This window comes from Scyliorhinus canicula, chromosome 15, assembly GCF_902713615.1.
Source record: "Scyliorhinus canicula chromosome 15, sScyCan1.1, whole genome shotgun sequence".
NCBI lineage: Eukaryota > Metazoa > Chordata > Chondrichthyes > Carcharhiniformes > Scyliorhinidae > Scyliorhinus > Scyliorhinus canicula.
The window spans coordinates 59816338-59836772 of record NC_052160.1 but is presented as its reverse complement, the minus strand read 5'-3'; the positions used below and the strand labels follow the sequence as shown (position 1 = coordinate 59836772).

Below are 20435 nucleotides of genomic sequence, written 5' to 3'. Positions count from 1 at the left end.
ATGTAAAAGGTGTGGGGGAGTTGCATTACTGGTTAAGGAGAATATCACAGCTATACTACTGGAGGACACATCGGAATGCTCACGCAGCGAGGCAATATAGGTACAGCTCAGGAATGAGAAAGGTGCAATCATAATGTTGGTGCTAGAGGCTTGGATGGGAACAACTTTGTAAGGAGCAGCCAGGAGGGTTTCTTGAAACAATATGTAAATAGTTCAACTAGGGAAGGGACCTGGCATTGGGAAATGAGTCCAGCAAGGTGGTTGAAGTTTCAGTAGGAAGCATATCGGGAACAGTGACCATAATTCTGTAAGTTTTAAGCTACTTGTGGATAAGAGTAGTCCTCGGGTGAAGGTGCTAAATTAGGGCAAGGTTAATTATAAAAATATTCGGCAGGAACTGAAGAATTTAGATTGGGGGCGGCCGTCTGAGGGTAAATCAACTTCTAACATGAGGGAGTCTTTCAAACGTCAGTTGATTAGAATTCAGGACCGGCATGTCTTGTGAAGGATGAAGGATAAGTATGGCAAGTTTCAGGAACCTTGGATAACGAGGGATATTTGAGCCTAGTCTGAAAGAAAAAAGAAGCATTTGTAAGGTCTAGAAGACTGAGATCAGATAAAGCCCTTGAAGAATATAAGGAAAGTAGTGTAGCCACCTGGGGTGGCCACGTCCCGATTCAAAATGGACACTCGCAAGGAGTGCAGGGGAAAAACGGACAACACCGGAGAACACAAGCAGGTGCAAGGTTTCCTGTGTATTACGATTTCCAGAACCCAGACAGAACCGAAACTAATAGCCATTAACATATTAATGAGCTATCTCCAGGGACAAAAAGAAACATTGAAACAACCGAGACCAAGACAGACTCCCCAGCGCCAGTGGGAGCTAAAATAAAGGCAGGCCAACGCCCAACGATCAGGGAACAACTCCAGTATTGGAGAAAATCGATAGGAACGACTGGGACATGGTCCAATTAATTGGGACCAAGTCCGGGGTCCACCCAGAAGGGTGCGAAACCCCTGGGGACTATAAGATAGCGTCCCCAAGTTCAGTTCGCTCTCTTGGCCTTGGCTCTCAGCGAGGAGAGACCTGCCTAACAGCTGCATCAACCAAGTAAGTCTCAGATCAACGCACGCTATGAGATAGACGCTCCTAGCTAATATTCCGTACCAGTTCGAAGCCAGCAGTATCAGAACCGGACAAAGGCCATTGTTCCTCTGACCTGGTGGGCCACTCGAAGCTAGGTATAGGCTTTTAGTTGCAGTTGTAGTTTAGTAAATAGAGTTTATGCATGAGTAGTAATTGATTGTGTGTATAATAAATGTGTATTGATTTCAAACTTACTAACTGGTGTATTGAGTTATTGATCAGTACTCGGTTTTAAACCCTGTGGTGGTATCAGAAAGATACCTGGTGACTCTAGAGCAAAGGTAATTAAAACATAGCAAAATAAGGGAAAATATAACGAGCAACAGTAGGAAACAAAATTAAACAAGGAGTCAGGAGGGCTAAACGGGATCATGAAAAATCCTTGGCTAATAGGAGTAAGGAGAATCCCAACGCATTTTATACATATATAAAAAGCAAGTGGGTAGCCAGGTAAAGGGTTGGTCCACTCAAGGACAGAGGAGGGAATCTATGCATGGAGCCAGAGGAAATGGGCGAGGAACTAAATGAGTAATTTGCATCGGTATTCGCCAAAGAGGACTTGGTGGTTGATGGGTCTAGGAAGGGTGTGTAGGTAGTGTGGGTCATGTCAATATCAAAAAGGAGGTGTTGGGCATCTTCCAAAGCATGAAGGTAGATAAGACCCCAGGGAATGATGGGATCTATCCCAGAATACTGAGGGAGGCAAGGGAGGAAATTGCTGGGGCCTTGACTGAAACCTTTGTATCCTCATTGGCTCATGTGAGGTCCCAGTGGACTGGAGAATAGCCAATGTTGTTCCTTTGTTTCAGAAGGGTATCAGGGATAATCCAGGAAATTATAGGCTGCTGAGCCTTACATCAGTGGTAGGGAAATTATTGGAGAGGATTCTTAGGGACAGGATTTATTCACATTTGGAAACAAATGAACTTATTGGCGATAGGCAGCATGGTTTTGTGAGGGGGAAGTCATGTCTCATTAACTTGATTGAGTTTTTTGAGGAAGTGACGAAGATGATTGTTGAAGGAACAGCAGTGGATGTTGTCTACATGGACTTCAGTAACGTCTTTGACAAGGTCCCTCATGCAGACAGGTATAAAAGGGAAGTCACATGAGATCAGAGATGAGCTGGCAAGAGGGATACAGAATTGGCTCGGTCATGGAAGACAGAGGGTAGCAGTGGAAGGGTGTTTTTCTGAATGGAAGGCTGTGACTAGTGGTGTTCCACAGGGATCAGTTCTGGGATCTTTGTTGTTCATAGAATATATAAATGATTTGTAGGAAAATGTAGCTGGTTTGATTAGTAAGTTTGTGGACACAAAGGTTGTGATGAGGATTGTCAAAGGATACAGCAGGATATAGATCAGTTGGAGACTTGGGTGGAGAAATGGCAAATGAAGTTTAATCCAGACAAATGTGAGGTATTGTGTTTTGGAAGGTGGGAATTATACATAAATGGCAGAACCCTTAGGAATATTGACAGGTAGAGAGATCTGGGCATACAGGTCCACAGATCACTGGAAGTGGCAACGCAGGTGGAGAAGGTAGTCAAGAAGGCATACAGCATGCTTGCCTTCATCGGTCAGGGCATTGAGTATAAAAATTGGCACGTTATGCTGCAGCTGTACAGAACTTTAGTTAGGCCACACTACCAGAAGGATGTGGAGGCTTTGGAGAGGGTACAGAAAAGGTTTACCAGGATGTTGCCTGGTCTGGAGGGTATTAGCTATGAGGAGAGGTTGAATGAACTCAGATTGTTTTCCCTGGAACGAGGTTGAATGAACTCAGATTGTTTTCCCTGGAACGACGGCGGTTGAGGGATGATCTGATAGAGCTTTACAAAATGATGAGTGGCATGGACAGAGTGGATAGTCAGACACTTTTTCCCATGGTGGAAAAGTTAATTAGTAGGGAACATGGGTTTAAGGTGCGAAGGGCAAAGTTTAGAGGAGATGTACGAGGCACGGTTTTTACACAGAGGGTGGTGATTGCCTGGAACGCGTTGTTGGAGGAGGTATGGAAGCAGGTACAATAGCGATGTTTAAGGGGAATCTTGACAAATACATGAATAGGATGGGAATAGAGGAATATGGACCCCAGAGTGCAGAAGGTTTTAGTTTAGACAGGCACCATGGTCGGTGCAGGCTTGGAGGGCCAAATGACCTGTTCCTGTGCTGTACTGTTCTTTGTATTCAAGATAGGGTAGACTGGAGGGAAAAAAACTTCCCGCTGGTTGGGGAATCTATGACTGTGAGGCATGGTCTAAAAATTAATAATAATAACCTTTATTGCCACAAGTAGGCTTACATTAACACTGCAATGAAGTTTCTGTGAAAAGCCCCTAGTCGCCACGTTCCGGCGCCTGTTGGGATATACAGAGGGAGAATTCAGAATTTCCAAATTACCTAGAAATAGCATGTCTTTCGGGACTTGTGGGAGAAAACCGGAGTACCCGGAGGAAGCCCACGCAGACACGGAGAGAATGTGCAGACTCCGCACAGACATTGACCCAAGCCGGGATTCGGACCTGGGACCCTGGTGCTGTTAAGCAACAGTGCTAACCACTGTATTACCATGCCACCCAGGTAGGAAATTAAATTAATTTCCGATGTAAAATTCTGAAACACCAAAGGATGACAGAAGTTTGGAACTCCCTTCTGCAAACAGCAATTGATCAGCTGTAAATAATTTTAAATCTGATTTGATTGATTTTTGTTAGGCAAAGGAATTCAGGGATAAGGGGCCCAAGGTATATGGAGTCATACAAGGGTGGCATGGTGGTACAGTAGTTAGCACTGCTGCTTTACAGCGCCAGGGACCCGGGTTTGATTCCGGCCTTGAGTGAATGTATGGAGTTTACACTTTCTAAATTTTTTTTAATAGAGTACCCAAATACTTTTTTTTTCCAATTAAGGGGAAATTTAGCATGGTCAATCCACCTACGCTGCACATCTTTAGGTTGTGGAGGTGAGATCCACGCAGACACAGGGAGAGTTTGCATTTTCTCCCCCTGTATGCATGGGTTTCCTCCAGGTGCTCTGGTTTCCTCCCACAGTCCAAAGATGTCCAGGTTAGATGGATTGGCTATGCTAAATTTCCCCTTGATGAGGTTAGGTTACGGGAAAGGCAGGGTGGAGGCGTGAGTGGATATGTGTAGGGTGTTCTTTTGGAGGATTGGTCCAGACCCAGTGGGCCATGGCCTCCTTCTGCACTGTAGGGATTCTATGATTCTATGAGTTTGATCAGCCACAATCTCACGTTAGGTGGATTGGCCATGCTAAATTGCCCCTTAGTGTCCAAAGATATGCAGGCTAGGTGGGATCATGGGGATAGGACAGGGCACTCATTCAGAGGGGTGCTGCACGCTTGATGGAATGAATGGCCTCCTTCTGCACTGTAGGGAATTTTATGGAATGGCAGAAGAGGAATGACCATGCTAAATTGGTCTTAGTGTTCAAAAAGGTTAAGTGGGGTTACTGGATTAAGGGGATAAAATGGAGGTGTGGGATTGTGTAGGGCGCTCTTTCCAAGGGCTGGCGCAGACTCGAAAGGCTGAATGGCCTCCTTCTGCACAGTAAATTCTACGATTTCTAGGATCAAGGGGTTAAATGGTCAATTCCTGTTTCAATGATCCGATGTTCATTCCTTCGAGAAAAAAAGCGGCTGGGAAAATACAGCTGATGTTATTTGTCCATTGGTCACACACAGTGAAGAGTTGTCAAGCTTGTGTGGGTTTTAAGATTTAAAAAAACAGGATAAAACCATCAACGACAAAAAAAAGCATAGCAATAGTAAGGAGTGATTAGTGAGTGAGTAGAAAGCAGCGTGGCTCAGCCTCTGCTGAAAGGCGGTGCTAACTCTCCTGACGTCAGGCACTGTATAAAATATACCGCGGTGGCTGGAGCTTCAGCCTTGCTGGAGGAGGCTGAGCTCACACACACGTACTGGGGGTCTCCATTCAAACAAAGGGGCTTGATATAAACCGTGCAACAACAACAACAGGAAAAAAAAAATTCAACAAGGAAACAACGCAAAACCAAGCTCAGATTCAAGGGAGGGGTTGACGAAGCAGTGAAGAGCCTGCAGCCATGCCAGCCAACGACCCCAGCAACAGTCTGCAGATCCAGTTTGGACTCATCAACTGCGGGAAGAAGTACCTGACGGCCGAAGCCTTTGGCTTCAAGATCAACGCCTCGGCGGCCACCATGAAGAAGAAGCAGATTTGGACGCTGGAGCAGAATGGCGAAGACTCCAATGTGGTCTTCTTCAAGAGCCACCTGGGCCGGTACCTGGGCGCCGACAAGGACGGCAAGGTGTGGTGTGAGAGTGAGCAGCCGGCCGCCGACTGCAGGTTCCTCATCGTTGCCCACGACGACGGCCGCTGGTCGCTGCAGTCCGAGCCCCACAAGCGCTACTTTGGCGGCACCGAGGACCGGCTGACCTGCTTCGCCCAGACCATCTCGGTGGCTGAGAAGTGGAGTGTCCACATCGCCATGCACCCGCAGGCCAACCTCTTCAGTGTGACCAGGAAGCGGTACGCTCACCTGAGCGCCAAGGATGAGCTGGCCATCGACCGGGACACTCCCTGGGGGGTGGATTCCCTCATCACCCTGGTCTTCCAGGATCAGAAATACAGCCTGCAGAGCAGCGACAACCGCTTCCTCCGCAATGACGGGCTGCTGGTGGAGAAACCCGAGAGGGGCACCGGCTACACCCTGGAGTTCAGGTCGGGCAAGGTGGCCTTCAGGGACTGTGAAGGCAAATACCTGGCACCCTCCGGCCCCACTGGCACCATGAAGGCTGGCAAAAGCACCAAGGTGGGCAAGGATGAACTCTTTGTCCTGGAGCAAAGCCATCCACAGGTGGTCCTCAAGGCTGCAAATGGCAGGCATGTTTCTATCCGGCAAGGTAAGGGTTAATGATAGCACATAAGCTTTCTCTCCCCCCCCCAAATTAGCCGCACTTTCCCTTATTTATTCTAATATCCATTAACCATCCCTTTTGTAAAAAGGAACACATTGCAAAAAAAAAATCTGCATTCTTATTTTCCCCCCCAAAAATGGACGTGTGGTCACCTTTTCCATTGATTTGATTCCCTCATTAATTTGCTGGGGAATTAATTTGTCAGGCTTGAGAAGAATTTCTCCAACATGGCTTCTATTTTCATTCCATTGTTTTCCTGGAGGATCTTTTTTTTTCTTTGGGGGAGGGCGCGCCCCAAGATAAATACCTCACATATCCATCAATCCTTTCCTATCTCTCTTGGTAACGGTATATAATTAGTTTTGGCGGTATGTCAAAGGTTAACTAGCAAGACCAAGTCTCATTCTGTGGCCCTTCCATTCGCAAATGCCTTTGATTAACACGAGATCAGTGTGGGCAGCAATATAATTGGGAGGAATGGAGAGGCGCCATGAATGCAACAGATTTCCAGAATGTCCTTTATGGAGAATTGGGGGAATGTTTCTTTTTCGTCCTGGGACTCTAGAAAAGGTTATGTTTTTGTGTTGCCCTATCATTGTCTGCAATAACGGTTTCGCACAGCTGTTCACAGTTCCTTCGTTTACAGGAATGGTATAATCGTTCCATTGTGCAGGGAACAATCCAAACATTTCCTTACAGTTCTCTGCCAGCAAAGCTGATCACTCCTCTCCCAGCCAACACTCGGGTTTGAAGTGGGGAATTGGTGTGTGCAACAGAGGATGTATCCAACCATTATCCTTTAATCAATCAGGCTGCTGCAAAAATAAACATCTTCTGGATGTAGTTGCAATCTTGAAGTTGCTAATGAAATTTAGCCGTGAGGTGTTTCTCTTTCTCCCCCCCCCCCCCCCCCCCCCCCCCCCCCAAAGCTGAACACGAGTGGTTGAAAATCCTCGTCTAGCGCTTTATTTTATGAATAGCTTCCTTTATCTCAATGAGGCGTTAAATAACAAAACTGGCTTCAGACACAACAAAGGAAATGTTCTTTAGTCTACTGAGAGCGTTTTCAGATGCTCAACAAAATGGGGTTCCAGCGGGAAGCGAGTCGGAGCTGCTGGTTTAATGCGGAGACTCGACCGATCAGGTCTTAAAACGAGCTGCTGTTATGGAATGAAATACATATATTTAAAATCCTTTAGCCCCTGCAAAAATGCTTCAACGTGACCTCACCCGTGACTGCAGAACAAAACCAGATGTGTGTTATTTGAGCTCTTAAAGGGAGGACTTTGCTGCAAGCTTGGGGTCTGCCGACAGAAATATAATTTGGGCGCCTCGTCTGCCACAGAGGCAGAAAGCAATGTGCAACATTTCACTACTGCACCCAGACTGCGTAGCATTAAAATTAACCTTTTTTTGTGTGGTAGCTATGCAAGTCGGTATCCCTATTATTAAAAAGTTGGTTTTAATTTTATTCGTGTGACCACTTGAGGATCATCTTGATCTTATGGAGGATTGTTGCAACTTGCATTTTTCTTGTAGTTTTGAACTAATGTATTTTTTAAGAATTTGAAGGGCCGCAAGTGTTTTAGTGATTGAATAATAGGTAACAATTAACACCGAGTGCCAAATTCTCATTTTTGGCTCTAGCTGATGTGTTTGTCATCTTGAGATTTGCAAGTGTCAAAGTGTGATTGCTCGAGCTTTGAATCAAATTGCAGAACCTGCATTTTATCCAGCACATTTTTAATATGGTGAAACGTTCCAACATGTTTCACTGGAACGTTATCAAACTAAACTGCAGGAGACAAGACCAGTGACAAAATTTGGGTAGAGGTAGGTTTTAAGAAGCATTTTAAGGGTGAGAGGAGGAGGTGATGTGGTATAAGGGGGAGAATTCCAGAGTTTTGAGCCCAAGTAACTGGTTGCCAACGATGGAATGATGAAAATGGGGGATATGTGAAAGATGAGAATGTGAGGAAATCGGAGATCAGGCTTGTAGGGCTGGTGGAGGTCAGAGATGGGAGAGGGTGAGTCTGTGGGGGGGGATTTGTAAACAATACCATCTTGTGCAGCGGTCAGTCCTTCTTAAGAAGGACATTGAATCTACACCTGTTCCATGTGCCGGTCCGCTTGTCACTGCATAGTGACTCTGTCACTTAATAGATTGAATTGATCTGTCAATAGAACAACCCCCAGCTTGCACTGTGTTCAGTATATGCTTCATATTAGCAAAAAAAAGGAAATGAGTTCCTTGGAGAGAAATTACTAATGTCGCACTCGAGTGCAGAATTTGGGTGTCTGGTAGGCCTGAATTTGTGCACTTTTCATTTTCCTCATCCTCACTTTTTTTTTCTTGTACTAAAACGGGATGATTTTTGTGTACCAGTATAGAATCCCACAGCTGCTCTCTCCTCCTCCTATTCCCAGCTGTCACTTGTCCATTGTAATTGTCCCCTCCCTTCACATGCTTTTGCTAATTGCCTTTTGCAAAACATTTTTGTAAGGGGGAGGGGAAAAGAGTTGCACACTCCATGTCTGAGCAGTTTTAAAGGAAAATATCTCCCATTGGTGCTTAAATAGTGAAGTAAAGGAAAGCCATTTAGCTGGATTGGAGCCCAAAATACTACTTCACTGCACGTGTGGAATTGGGTTTTCGCCAATTTGGATTGTTTGGCCTACAAAGCATTTTTGTGTCTATATAAATTGGACAAAACCTCTATTAGATGCTGTCCAACAGGTGTGCGTCAATGTTATTCCTGTTAACTTTGCTGATATTTGGGAATTGTAGTAACCTTGCGTGTATCCCCCACTTTTTATTCGGTAACATTGGGGAAAAGTGTAACGAGCTGATGCACTGAATTATCTGTTGCATTATGGAGCTTGACCACAGCACACTGGCTGCAGTATGTCTAGTGATAGGAAAAGCTGCCGCAACTCACCAAGTCTTTTGACAGCACTTCCTAAACTGACCTCCACCATCTGGAAGGATAAGGGAGGGGTGCATGGGAACGCCATTGCCTCTGAAATTCTCAGCCGACGCTGACATGAGCATGTATTGCTTTTCATTCACTGTGGCTGTGTCACAATCGTGGAACACTATCCAACAGCACCATAGGAGCACCTTTCACCATGCGGACCTCTGCTGTGATTCAGGAGGGCATCCTACCATCACCTTATCGAGGGCGATTAAGGATGGGCAATAAATGCTGACCTTGCTGAAGATTCAATCTTGGGGTATGAACATTAATATTTAAAATGTTACCTGTGATTTGCCAGAAGAAAAATGGGAAATGAATGTTGGTGGCCAGTGTCCTTGGACTCCACATTCGGTGTTCACTGCTGCTGGAAGTGCATGTATGTCTGGGGAGGGCAAGATGAAATTTGGCTACAATACTTTACGTAGCTGAATAACCTGCTTAGATGTTTGCATGAACAGTAATGACTTAATCAAGGTACGGACGAGTGCTAAGCACAGGCACTGTATGCCAGTCAGGAATTAATTTTGGCAGGCAAAACATTTATCTTTAATATTTAAAAAAAATTAGAGAATTTTGGGGTATTATATGACTACCCGTCTCAATTTAATACCAAATGGGTCCCAATGCGTATCCCTGCCGTTCAGCCTTGGGAATGCCAGCCTGCGCATAGGTGTTGGGAGAGGGAGCAGCACAAAGCCAAAGCCAGGTCTGTGAATGCTTAGCGGAACTTGGGGGAGCACTTCTTCCAGCTACACACAAATCTATTTTTAATGGTTTTAAAAAAAGAATCTGCTCCCTGGACTCCAGTGCACATGGGTGGAATGTTTGTTCCAAGCCCACCCATGTGTCCCTTAGGATTGCAGTCAGAGCCCTAATAATGTCAACGGCTCCAATTTTCATGGTGAAAGAAGCAGACCAGTTTGCTTAGCTAATTTAGTTTAAAATCATCTGACTTGATCCATTATTTGATTTTTTTTTTAATTGGTGGAGTATGCAGACAGTAAGGATATGTGCCCACTGCTGATCCTCCTCCTCCAGATACCATGCCCAAAGAGGGTGCTGGCAACCATGGATTTCCATTGATTAAATTTGGCAAAGTACTGCTGCAGTTTGCCTTTGTCTTCTGTTGGATGGCTGACCAGGAGACTCTCCTGCTCTTCACCTGTCATCAGGCATATTGGTAGGATTTACAGGCTGATGAAGACCCATTGTTAATCCTAAACTTATTGCCTATTCATAAAAAGTAATTTGCTTGATGGCACCACAAACCCAATGAACTACCAACTAGCTTCTAGCCCCACATTGTGGCTTATAAATAGCAGTGAATTGAATTTAATCTATCATCCATAAATGTAATGGATATGATTTAGTTCAGGTTGACAACAACAATAGATATTTTTTGGCAGGAAGTAATATCTGCCTGGCAGAAAAGATTAAAAAGTATTTGTTTCAGGAGAAGAAACTTTTTTTTTTTAGACCCTGGTCTGCCATTCAATAAGGTTCTCATTGTAATCTTCCCCCTACTGTGATAACCTTTCACCCCTTGCTTATCAAGAAGCTATCTCCCTTTGCTTTAAAAATATTCAAAGACTCTGCTTCCATTGCCTTTTGAAGAAGGAAGTTCCAGACCCACTACCCTCAGAAAAAAATTCTCATCTGTCTTAAATGGGTGACTCCTTATTTTCAAATGTGACCCCCTACTTTTAGATTCTCCCACAAGAGGAAACATTTTCTCCACATCCACCCTGTCAAGACTCCTCAGGATTTTATATGTTTCTTTTCTTTAAAATTAATGTATCCAATTTAGTTTTTTTCCCCCAATTTAGTGTGGCCAATTCACCTACCCTGCCCATCTTTGATGAACATAAGAACTAGGAGTAGGCCATCTGGCCCCTCGAGCCTGCTCCGCCATTCAATGAGATCATGGCTGATCTTTTGTGGATTCAGCTCCACTTTCCGGCCCGGACACCATTACCTTTAATCCCTTTATTCTTCAAAACACGATCTATCTCTATCTTTAAAACATTTACTGAAGGAGCCTCAACTGCTTCACTGGGCAAGGAATTCCATAGATTCACAACCCTTTGGGTGAAGAAGTTCCTCCTAAACTCAGTCCTAAATCTACTTCCCCTTATTTTGAGGCTATGCCCCCTAGTTCTGCTTTCACCCACCAGTGGAAACAACCTGCCTGCATCTATCCTATCTATTCCTTTCATAATTTTACATGTTTCTATAAAATCCCCCCCCCATCCTTCTAAATTCCAACCAGTACAGTCCCAGTCTACTCGACCTCTCCTCCTAATCCAACCCCTTCAGCTCTGGGATTAACCCCGAGTGAATCTCCCCTGCACACCCTCCAGCGCCAGTACGTCCTTTCTCGGGTAAGGAGACCAAAACTGAACACAATACTCCAGGTGTGGCCTCACTAACACCGTATACAATTGCAGCATAACCTCCCTAGTCTTTAAACTCCACCCCTCTAGCAATGAAGGACAAAATTCCATTTGCCTTCTTAATCACCTGTAAACCAATTTTTTGCGACTTGTGCACTAGCACACCCAGGTCTTCACAGCAGCATCTTTTAAGATTTTATCATTTAAATAATAATCCCTTTTGCTGTTATTCCTACCAAAATGGATAACCTCACATTTGTCAACATTCTATTCCATCTGCCAGACCCTAGCCCATTCACTTAACCTATCCAAATCCCTCTGCAGACTTCCAGTATCCTCTGCACTTTTCGCTTTACCACTCATCTTAGTGTCATCTGCAAACTTGGACACATTGCACTTGGTCCCCAACTTCATAGAACATAGAACAGAACAGCACAGAACAGGCCCTTCGGCCCTCAATGTTGTGCCGAGCCATGATCACCCTACTCAAACCCACATATCCACCCTATACCCGTAACCCAACAACCCCCCCCCCCCTCCCTCCCCCCCTCCCTCCCTTTTCTTTTCAGTTCCTCAGCCATTTCCTCATCTCCCATTATTAAATCTCCCTTCTCATCCATCCTCTAAAGGACCAATATTTACCTTAGCTGCTCTTTTTTGTTTTATATATTTGTCGAAACTTTTACTATCTGTTTTTATATTCTCATTATGAGATTATATTCTCATAATCTATTTTACTCTTCTTTATAGCTTTTTTCGTAGCTTTCTGTTGCCCCCTAAAGATTTCCCAGTCCTCTAGTCTCCCACTAATCTTTGCCACTTTGTATGCTTAGCAGCCGGTTTGTGGGGTGAGACTTGTGTAAACGCAGGGAGACTATGCAAACTCCACATGGACAGTGACTCGGGGCCGGGATTGAATCCGGGTCCTCAATGCCTAGGCAGCAGTGCTAACCACTGCGCCATGATGCCGCCCACTGGATTTTCCCTTTCTCAATCAAGTCGCTCTTCCTCCTCTAAGCTCCAACAGATGCAGCCCAGTCTGTTCACCCTTTCCTCCTAAGAACCCGCCCATTCTTGATACTGGTCCAGTAAACCTCTCTGAAGGGTGGAAACCAATACTGTGCACACTTCAGATGTGGCCTCACAAATGCCCTGTACAACTGAAGCATAAACTCACTACTTTTGTATTCCATTCTCCTTGCAATCAACAATAACATTCTATTAGCTTTCCTTATTACCTGCACAGTAGCCTTTGTACTAGGACACCCAGGTCCCTCTGCACCTCCTTGAGTTGTGAAACCTCTCACTATTGAAGTAATATGCTTCATTATTCTTCCTGCAATACAGAACAATTTAACATTTTCCTACATTAACGCAATTTGCCAGATCTTTGCCCTTAACGTATCTGTTTCTTTGCAACCTAATTATGTCCTCTTAATACCTTACTTTCTCATCCATCTTTGTGTCACAAGCAGATTTAGCAACCATACCTTTGGTCCCTTCATCCAAATCATTAATATAAATCGTAAAAAGCTAAGGCTCCAGCACTGATCCCTGTGACACATCACGCATCCAACATCCTGCCAACCTGAAAAAGACCCCCATTTCTGCCTACTCTCTGGCTTGCTAACAGGAAATCATCATCTACACATGCAAATGTTACCCCCTACACAGAGCAGCACGGTGGCGCAGTGGATAGCACTGCTGCCTCACAGCGTCGAGGTTCCAGGCTCGATCTCGGCTCTGGTCACTGTCCGTGTGGATTTTGCACATTCTCCCCCGTGTTTGCGTGGGTTTCACCCCCACAACCCCAATATGTGCAGGATAGGTGGATTGGCCACGTTAAATTGCCCCTTAATTGGGGGAAAAAAAAATTGGGTACTCTAAATTTTAAAAACCTGTTACCCCCTACACATTTGAAGATTTTTTTTTTTTTTTGCAATAACCTTTTGGCACCTTCTGTAAATCAGTACAGTATACTGTATTCACAGCTACCTTTTATCCAAAACAAATGTGACTCCTTCAAAGAATTCCAGTAAATTGGCTAAACCATTCACAAAACTGATTGCCTTGAATTTAGGTACCCTGCTGTAACATCTTTATCATAACATCTGTCACAGAGAATATGTTGATGCCAACCTAAGTGGCCAATAGGTTCTTGTCTTCTCTATCCCTCCCTTTTTGAATAAAGGAATTACATTCATTATTTTTCAATCTAATTAGCTTTTCCAAATCTCGGTAATTTTGGAAAATTAAACCAATGTATCGGCTATCTCATTGGTCACTTTTGAGACCGTAGGATGAAGTCCATCCAGTCCTAGGCACTTGCCAGCTGCAGCTCCAATATTTACTCAGTGCCACTTCCCTGGTGATTTTAATTTTCCTGATTCCCTCCCTCCCTTCCATTTCCTGATTTCATCCCACCCTTCCATTTCCTGATTTACAGCTATTTCTAGGATGTTGCTTGTATCCTCGGGTGTCAAATACCTGTTTCAGTTCATCTGCCATATCCTTATTTTTCCATTACTGTATTACTTTCCCAGACTCGCTTCCCCCAGGATCCAGACTGCTTTGCAGTAGCTGGAAAAGGATCACTTCAGTTTGAACCTCGAATAATTATTTCTGGATGGTTGTAGTGCCAGCCTTTTCCAACTGAAAATGTTATAACCAGGCAAAAGGATAGTCAAAATTTGGTTTCAAGACAGAAAGCAATGGATTTTGCTTGTGTGGATATTGAAGAATGTGGAGATGGCATCCTGAGCTGCCATTTTATTAGATCATGGCTGAACCAATTTGAGGGGATGAAGGTCTCTCTCTAGTCACACCAATGTGCTCTATGTCCTATTGGTGGTCGGGTCGTGGTTTTGTGCTGGTGTACATATCAGAACTCAATCAGAATTCCCATTCTCTGGAATTTTTCCTGGAGTGGGAATTGAGTTAATCCACAAGTAGGGGTTTCAGTGGACCCCACTTGAACGTAGAGAAATACAGCACAGAATAGGCCTTTCGGCCCATGATGTTGTGCCAAACTTTTTTGTCCTAGGTTAATGATAGATCATAGAATTTTGGACACTAAGGACAATTTATCATGGCCAATCCACCCAACCTGCACATTTTTGGACTGTGGGAGGAAACCGGAGCACCCGGAGGAAACCCACGCACACACTGGGAGGATGTGCAGACTCCACACAGACAGTAACCCAAGCCGGGAATCGAACCTGGGACCCTGGAGCTGTGAAGCAATTGAGCTATCCACAATGCTACCGTGCTGCCTTTAGCACTGCCCTGAGCAATGCCAATGATTAAATAAATTTATATGTAATGATGTGGCATAACATTTATAGAAATAAGTCATGAGGGTATTATGCCTGGCGAGGGGGGAGAAAGGTGTAAGAAATGTGGAATGGTGTCACATGGTCTTGCACTGTATTCCATTGAAATTTTCCAGTTAACTGTTTTACATTTGTGGTTTTCCTTTTGTAGGATTAATCAACTGAAATTTCTCCCAAGTCTACAAGGAGCAGTACTAAAAGTGGTTATAGAATCATAGAAGTGCAGAAGAGGGCCTTTTGGTCCATCAAGTCGCACTGCCTCTCAAAAGAGCACTTTCTAGGCCCTATCCCGCACCTAACTTTTAGGTATGAAGGGGCAATTTAGCAAGGCCAACCCACCTTACCTGCACATCTTGGGACTGTGGGAGAAAACCGGAGTACCCGGAGGAAACCCACGCAGACACAGAATGTGCAAGCTCCACACAGACAATCATCCAAGGTTGGAATCGAACCCTGGCGCTGAGGCAACAGTGCTAATCACTGCGCCCCCCCCATGCTCTATGTGATCCAATTCTCAAAAGTGTATAATAAATATCGCCCATCAATTGTAGAACCCCCCCCCCCCCCCCCCCCCCCGTGCAATGTTCACACACATCTTCTACCCCCTTGTAAGGTGCGCTCTATACACCGCCTTCAGCTGTATCAGTCCCAACCTCGCACATGAGGTGGAGGCGTTCACCCTCCGGAGCACCTGACACCAGATCACCTCCTTCACATCTGATCTCTTCTAGCGGCGCCTACTCCTCTTCCCAAATAGCCCCCTAAACCGCCGATACTACCCGCCTTCGCCAGTACCCCTGTCGTCAGCACCTCCTCCAGCAATGTGGAAGCTGGCTCTACTGGGAAGCTCTGAATCTCCTTTCTGGAAAAGTATTGAACCTGCATGTATCTAAATATTTCTCCCTGCTGCAGCCCATACTTCGCTCCCAGCTCCTTCAATCCCACAAACCAACCCCAAGAAACAAATCTTTTAGTGTCCTAATTCCTTTCTGCTCCCATCTCCGAAAATTTCCATCCCACATCCCTGGCTCAAATCTATGGTGGTGCAGTGGGTTACCACTGCGGCGTCATGGTGCCGAGGTCCTAGGTTCAATCCCGGCTCTGGGTCACTGTCCGTGTGGAGTTTGCACATTCTCCCCGTGTTTGCGTGGGTTTCGCCCCCACAACCCAAAAAGATGTGCAGGATAGGTGGGTTGGCCACGCTAAATTGCCCCATAATTGTTGGAAAAAAATGAATTGGGTACTCTAAATTTATATATTTTTAAAAATCTATGGTTACCCCGAATTTGCATTTTCCTTGACCCTGCCCCAAACCAGAAGTGCTGTCGAAACTGCCTCCAAATTCTCAACGAAGCTATTGCTACTGGACTCCGAGTATTTTCTCGGGCTCCTTTACTGGGCCCCCTCTTGCCATCGGGTGTGCTCGAAAATTGTGTACCACCAATCATGAGGTTCCTCCAAGCAGGTCTTTACTGAGTCAGGTTTTCGCAGGCATTGCCATCTATGTTGCATTTCAGGGTGTAATTGAAGCACTTCCTTTGTCCTTCTCTTGTTCAGAAGCTGCCTTTGAGCTGGGCGAAGATGATTTGCTTTGGGAGTCAGGACTCTGACATGCTAAGTATGTTTTCGGCCCATCTGTTTTGGATGATCGTGGCCTCTATGCTGGTGCTCTTGGTTCCTTCAAGGACGCTGATGTTAGTCCACCTGTCTTCCCGGCTGATGCAGAGAATCCGTGTTGTTGGTACCTCCCCAGAGCCCTGCGGTGGCATCTGTACATAGTCCCAAGTTTCTGAGCCACATAGGAGTTGGAAGGATGACTGCCTTGTACACGAGGATCTTCGTGTCAGCATGAATGTCGCAGTCGTCAAAGACTCTCCTTGGGTGCCCAAAGGAGGCGCTCGTGGATTGGATACAATGTTGGATCTCCGCATCGATGTTAGCCTTAGATGAGAGGTGGCTCCCCAGGTAGGGGAAACGTTCCATGTTTGATAGAGTTTCCCCATTGATCTTGATGGAGGGAGTGACTGATCTTGCCCTGGGATGGGTTGGTAAATGACTTGAACCCCCTTGAGGTGAGGCTGAGACTGATTCTTCGACATGCTTCAGTAAAGGTGTCCAGAATGGCTTGGCAATTCTCTTCTGAGAGGGTGAAGGTGGCGATGTCACCTGCATACTGGAGTTCCATATGATTTGCCAGTGTCGATTTCTTCTGGATTCTTCTGTCCATCCTGTAGACTATGTCCACTCCACTGGGAGGTTTGTTCTTGACCTGGTGAAGGATGGTGGCGATGATGCATCCCTGCTTGACTCCAGTCTTGACCTCGGAGGTTTCTATCTTATTTCTGTTGATGTGGTCACTGATATCTTGTTATAGAGGAGCCAGAGGATGTTGATGAATTTCTTTTGGACAGCTAGGAACTTCCATACCACTTCTGGGTTGACCGAGTCAAAAGCCTTGGTCAGATGTAGGTAGAAGCTGCTTCTGGTATTTCTCTTAAAAGTGGAAATCATGTCTGCTGTCTGGCTTTCAAGAAGGATATCTTTTAGAGACTGGGCGAAGGCAGCTAGCAAGGATTCTGGCGATGATCTTCCTGTTGATGGAGAGCAGGGAGATTCCTCGATAGTTCCCACTGTCTGCTTTTGTCTCCTTTCTTAAAGATGGGGGCAATAACTGCATCCCTGAGGTCAACGAGAATTTCTTTCCTGTCCCAGATTTTCAGGAACAGCTGCTGGAGATGACTGGTGATCTCTTCCCAAGTTTGTAAATCTCCACTGAGGCAGCTCAGTGGTTAGCACTGCTGCCTTATGGTGCCAAGGACCTGGGTTCGATCCCGGCTCTGGTCACTGTCCGTGTGGAGTTCGCACATTCTCCCCGTGTGTGCGTGGCTCTCACCCCCACAATCCAAAGATGTGCAGGGTAGGTGGATTGTCCGCACTAAATTACCCCTTAATTGGAAAAAATGAATTGGGTATTCTAAATTTAAAAAAAAAAGAAAGTCTCCATTGGAATTCCATCCACTCCTGCGGCTTTTCCATTCTTTGTTTTTAAAAAATAAATTTAGAGTACCCAATTCATTTTTTAAGGGGCAATTTCACGCAGCCAATCCACCTACTCTGCACATTTTTGGGTTGTAGGGGCGAAACCAACGCAAACACGGGGAGAATGTGCAAACCCCACACGGACAGTGACCCAGAGCCGGGATCCAACCTGGGACCTCGGCGCTGTGAGGCTGCAGGGCTAACCCTCTGTGCCAACGTGCTGCCCCATTCTTTGGTTTTCATAGTACACTTCTAAAAGTAAGTTTACTGTTTGGCTGACTTTGCCTGGCAGCATGAATGACACGCTGCAAAATGACGCATGCTTTAAAGCTCCGACATAAATGCATTTGCTTTGACTCTTCATTTACTTAAAGGGTAGCTGTTATCCTATACCATCAATATCTCACAATTAGATGATTGACTAGTTTTTTTTTCTTTTTGGTGACAATTAACTAGAACATAGAACAGTACAGCACAGAACAGGCCCTTCAGCCCTTGATGTTGTGCCGAGCCATGATCACCCTACTCAAACCCACGTATCCACCCTATACCCGTAACCCAACAACCCCCCCTTAACCTTACTTTTTAGGACACTACGGGCAATTTAGCATGGCCAATCCACCTAACCCGCACATCTTTGGACTGGGGGAGGAAACCGGAGCACCCGGAGGAAACCCACGCACACACTGGGAGGACGTGCAGACTCCGCACAGACAGTGACCCAGCCGGGAATCGAACCTGGGACCCTGGAGCTGTGAAGCATTTATGCTAACCACCATGCTACCGTGCTGCCCCACTAAGAACTTAATGTAGCCCAGAACACATTATTCCTCGTTGAATAATATGCCAGGACCGTTAACTTGCACCTGAGGAAGATTCCAATTTGTATCTTCCTAACATTTGCATCTCCTGCCACACAGAATTTCCTCTGCACCAGACTAAAATATTAATTTGGACTATGTGCTTCATGGGACCCGAGCATTCAACCATTGCCATTATGAAAGAGTACTGTACCTGTTGCAGGCTTTCTCTCCCAATGCACAGTTTCCTCGCCAAAACCATCAGGAGACTTTAAAGTTACCCCTGCTCTTGAATTGGACAATGGGGTGTGTCCTATCTTCCAAACAGCAGCTAAGCCCTGAGAATGAGGAACCCAGCTTTTGTTTCTTGGTTTTGCCACCCAAATATTTAGCACTCACTCCCCCAACCTTTGTCAACTCATCCGATATAGACTTTCAACTTGTGGTGTTGCATCAAGTTATTGTACCTCTTTTGATCCTTAACCTATACTTTACAGCTAACAGTTGTCGCTCAAAAGTTTTACACCCACAGTGCAAATTGCAAATGCATCCTCATTTCAGCTGAGAAATGTATTTGTGGTTTGTGTTTGGTCATTCCTTGGCCTCAAAGATCTTGTAATGAAGGGTATCTAGGTTAATGTATTCTTTTGCTTGTCTGATGTTTCACCATGAGGAACCCTTTTTCGTCTTGTCTGTAAAAGCAATTAGAACGTAGGAAAATACAGCACAGAACAGGCCCTTCGGCCCACGATGTTGTGCCAAACTTTTGTCCTAGATTAAGAACAAATTAATGTACACCCTCAGACTCTTTGGGATGTGCTGATTTGTAAGTACTGTAATGTATTTTTAATGTCAGAATTAAAATTGCATGTACATACTCATCCAGCTCCATTTTCAATAATTTGTGAATCCACAATAGTGCTGGAAACTTATTCCAGACACTAATTTTTTGATTAACAGTATTTTCTAGTACCTGAAACTAGTTCTATGCTTTGGCCCAATTGAACAATTGCGCCGAGTGGCCGCCCATTTTCGGTCCGTCCCGCCATCGTAAATCAAACAAGGTCCTTACCAGCAGGACCTGGCTCTGCGGGTGGCTTGCGGAGTCCTGGGGAGGGGACGGGGCATGGGGGTATCTGGTCCCGGGGGGGGGGGGGGGCGCATATGGCCCCGGGGGGGGGGGGAGAGGTGGCACAGTGGCCTGGCCAGTGATCGGGGCCCACCGATCTGCGGGTGGGCCTGTGCCGTGGGGGCACTCTTTCCCTCCGCGCTGGCCACTGTAATGGTCCACCATGGCCGGCGTGGAGAAGACCCCCCCCCCTCCCCCCCCCCAAGAACATGCTGGCGCTCCCGCGCATGTGCCAACTCACGCCTGCCAGCGCAGGCCCAACCCCGCCGGTGCCGCCCCAGCCCCTGAAGGTGCTGAGGATTCCGTACCTTCTGGACGGCCCAATGCCGGAGTGGTTCACGCCTCTCCTCGGCGCCGGTACGGCCCACCCTGCCGATAGCGGAGAATCCCTGCTAAGGTCTTCGAACCTGTCCTAGAAACTAACACCTCCCTTTAAACTAGGTATCAATCATCGATAATAATAGCAAATTGCTGCGGATGCTGGCATCTTTAAAAAAAAATAGAAAATACTGAACGATCTCAGCAGATCTGACGGCATCTGTGGAGAGAGAAGGAAGCTAACGTTTCGAGTGTGGATGACTTTGTCAGAACTGGAAATAAGGTTAGATTTATACTGTTGTGGAGGTACCGTTCAGTGGGGCTGGATACTGGGCCAGAGATAGGTGGAGGTTGACAAAGATGTCATGGACAGAAA

The 20435-nt window shown here is 45.7% G+C and overlaps 1 protein-coding gene across 1 annotated transcript in view; it reads left to right on the top strand.

The window, feature by feature from the left end:
* Positions 1–5035: 5035 nt before the first annotated feature.
* Positions 5036–20435, top strand: part of fscn1a (fascin actin-bundling protein 1a) — a 32502-nt gene continuing 17102 nt past the window's right edge. The window contains exon 1 of the mRNA XM_038819651.1: positions 5036–6055. Coding sequence (XP_038675579.1) covers positions 5236–6055 — 820 coding nt within the window. The 5' untranslated portion in view covers positions 5036–5235. The remainder of the gene's footprint in view (positions 6056–20435) is intronic.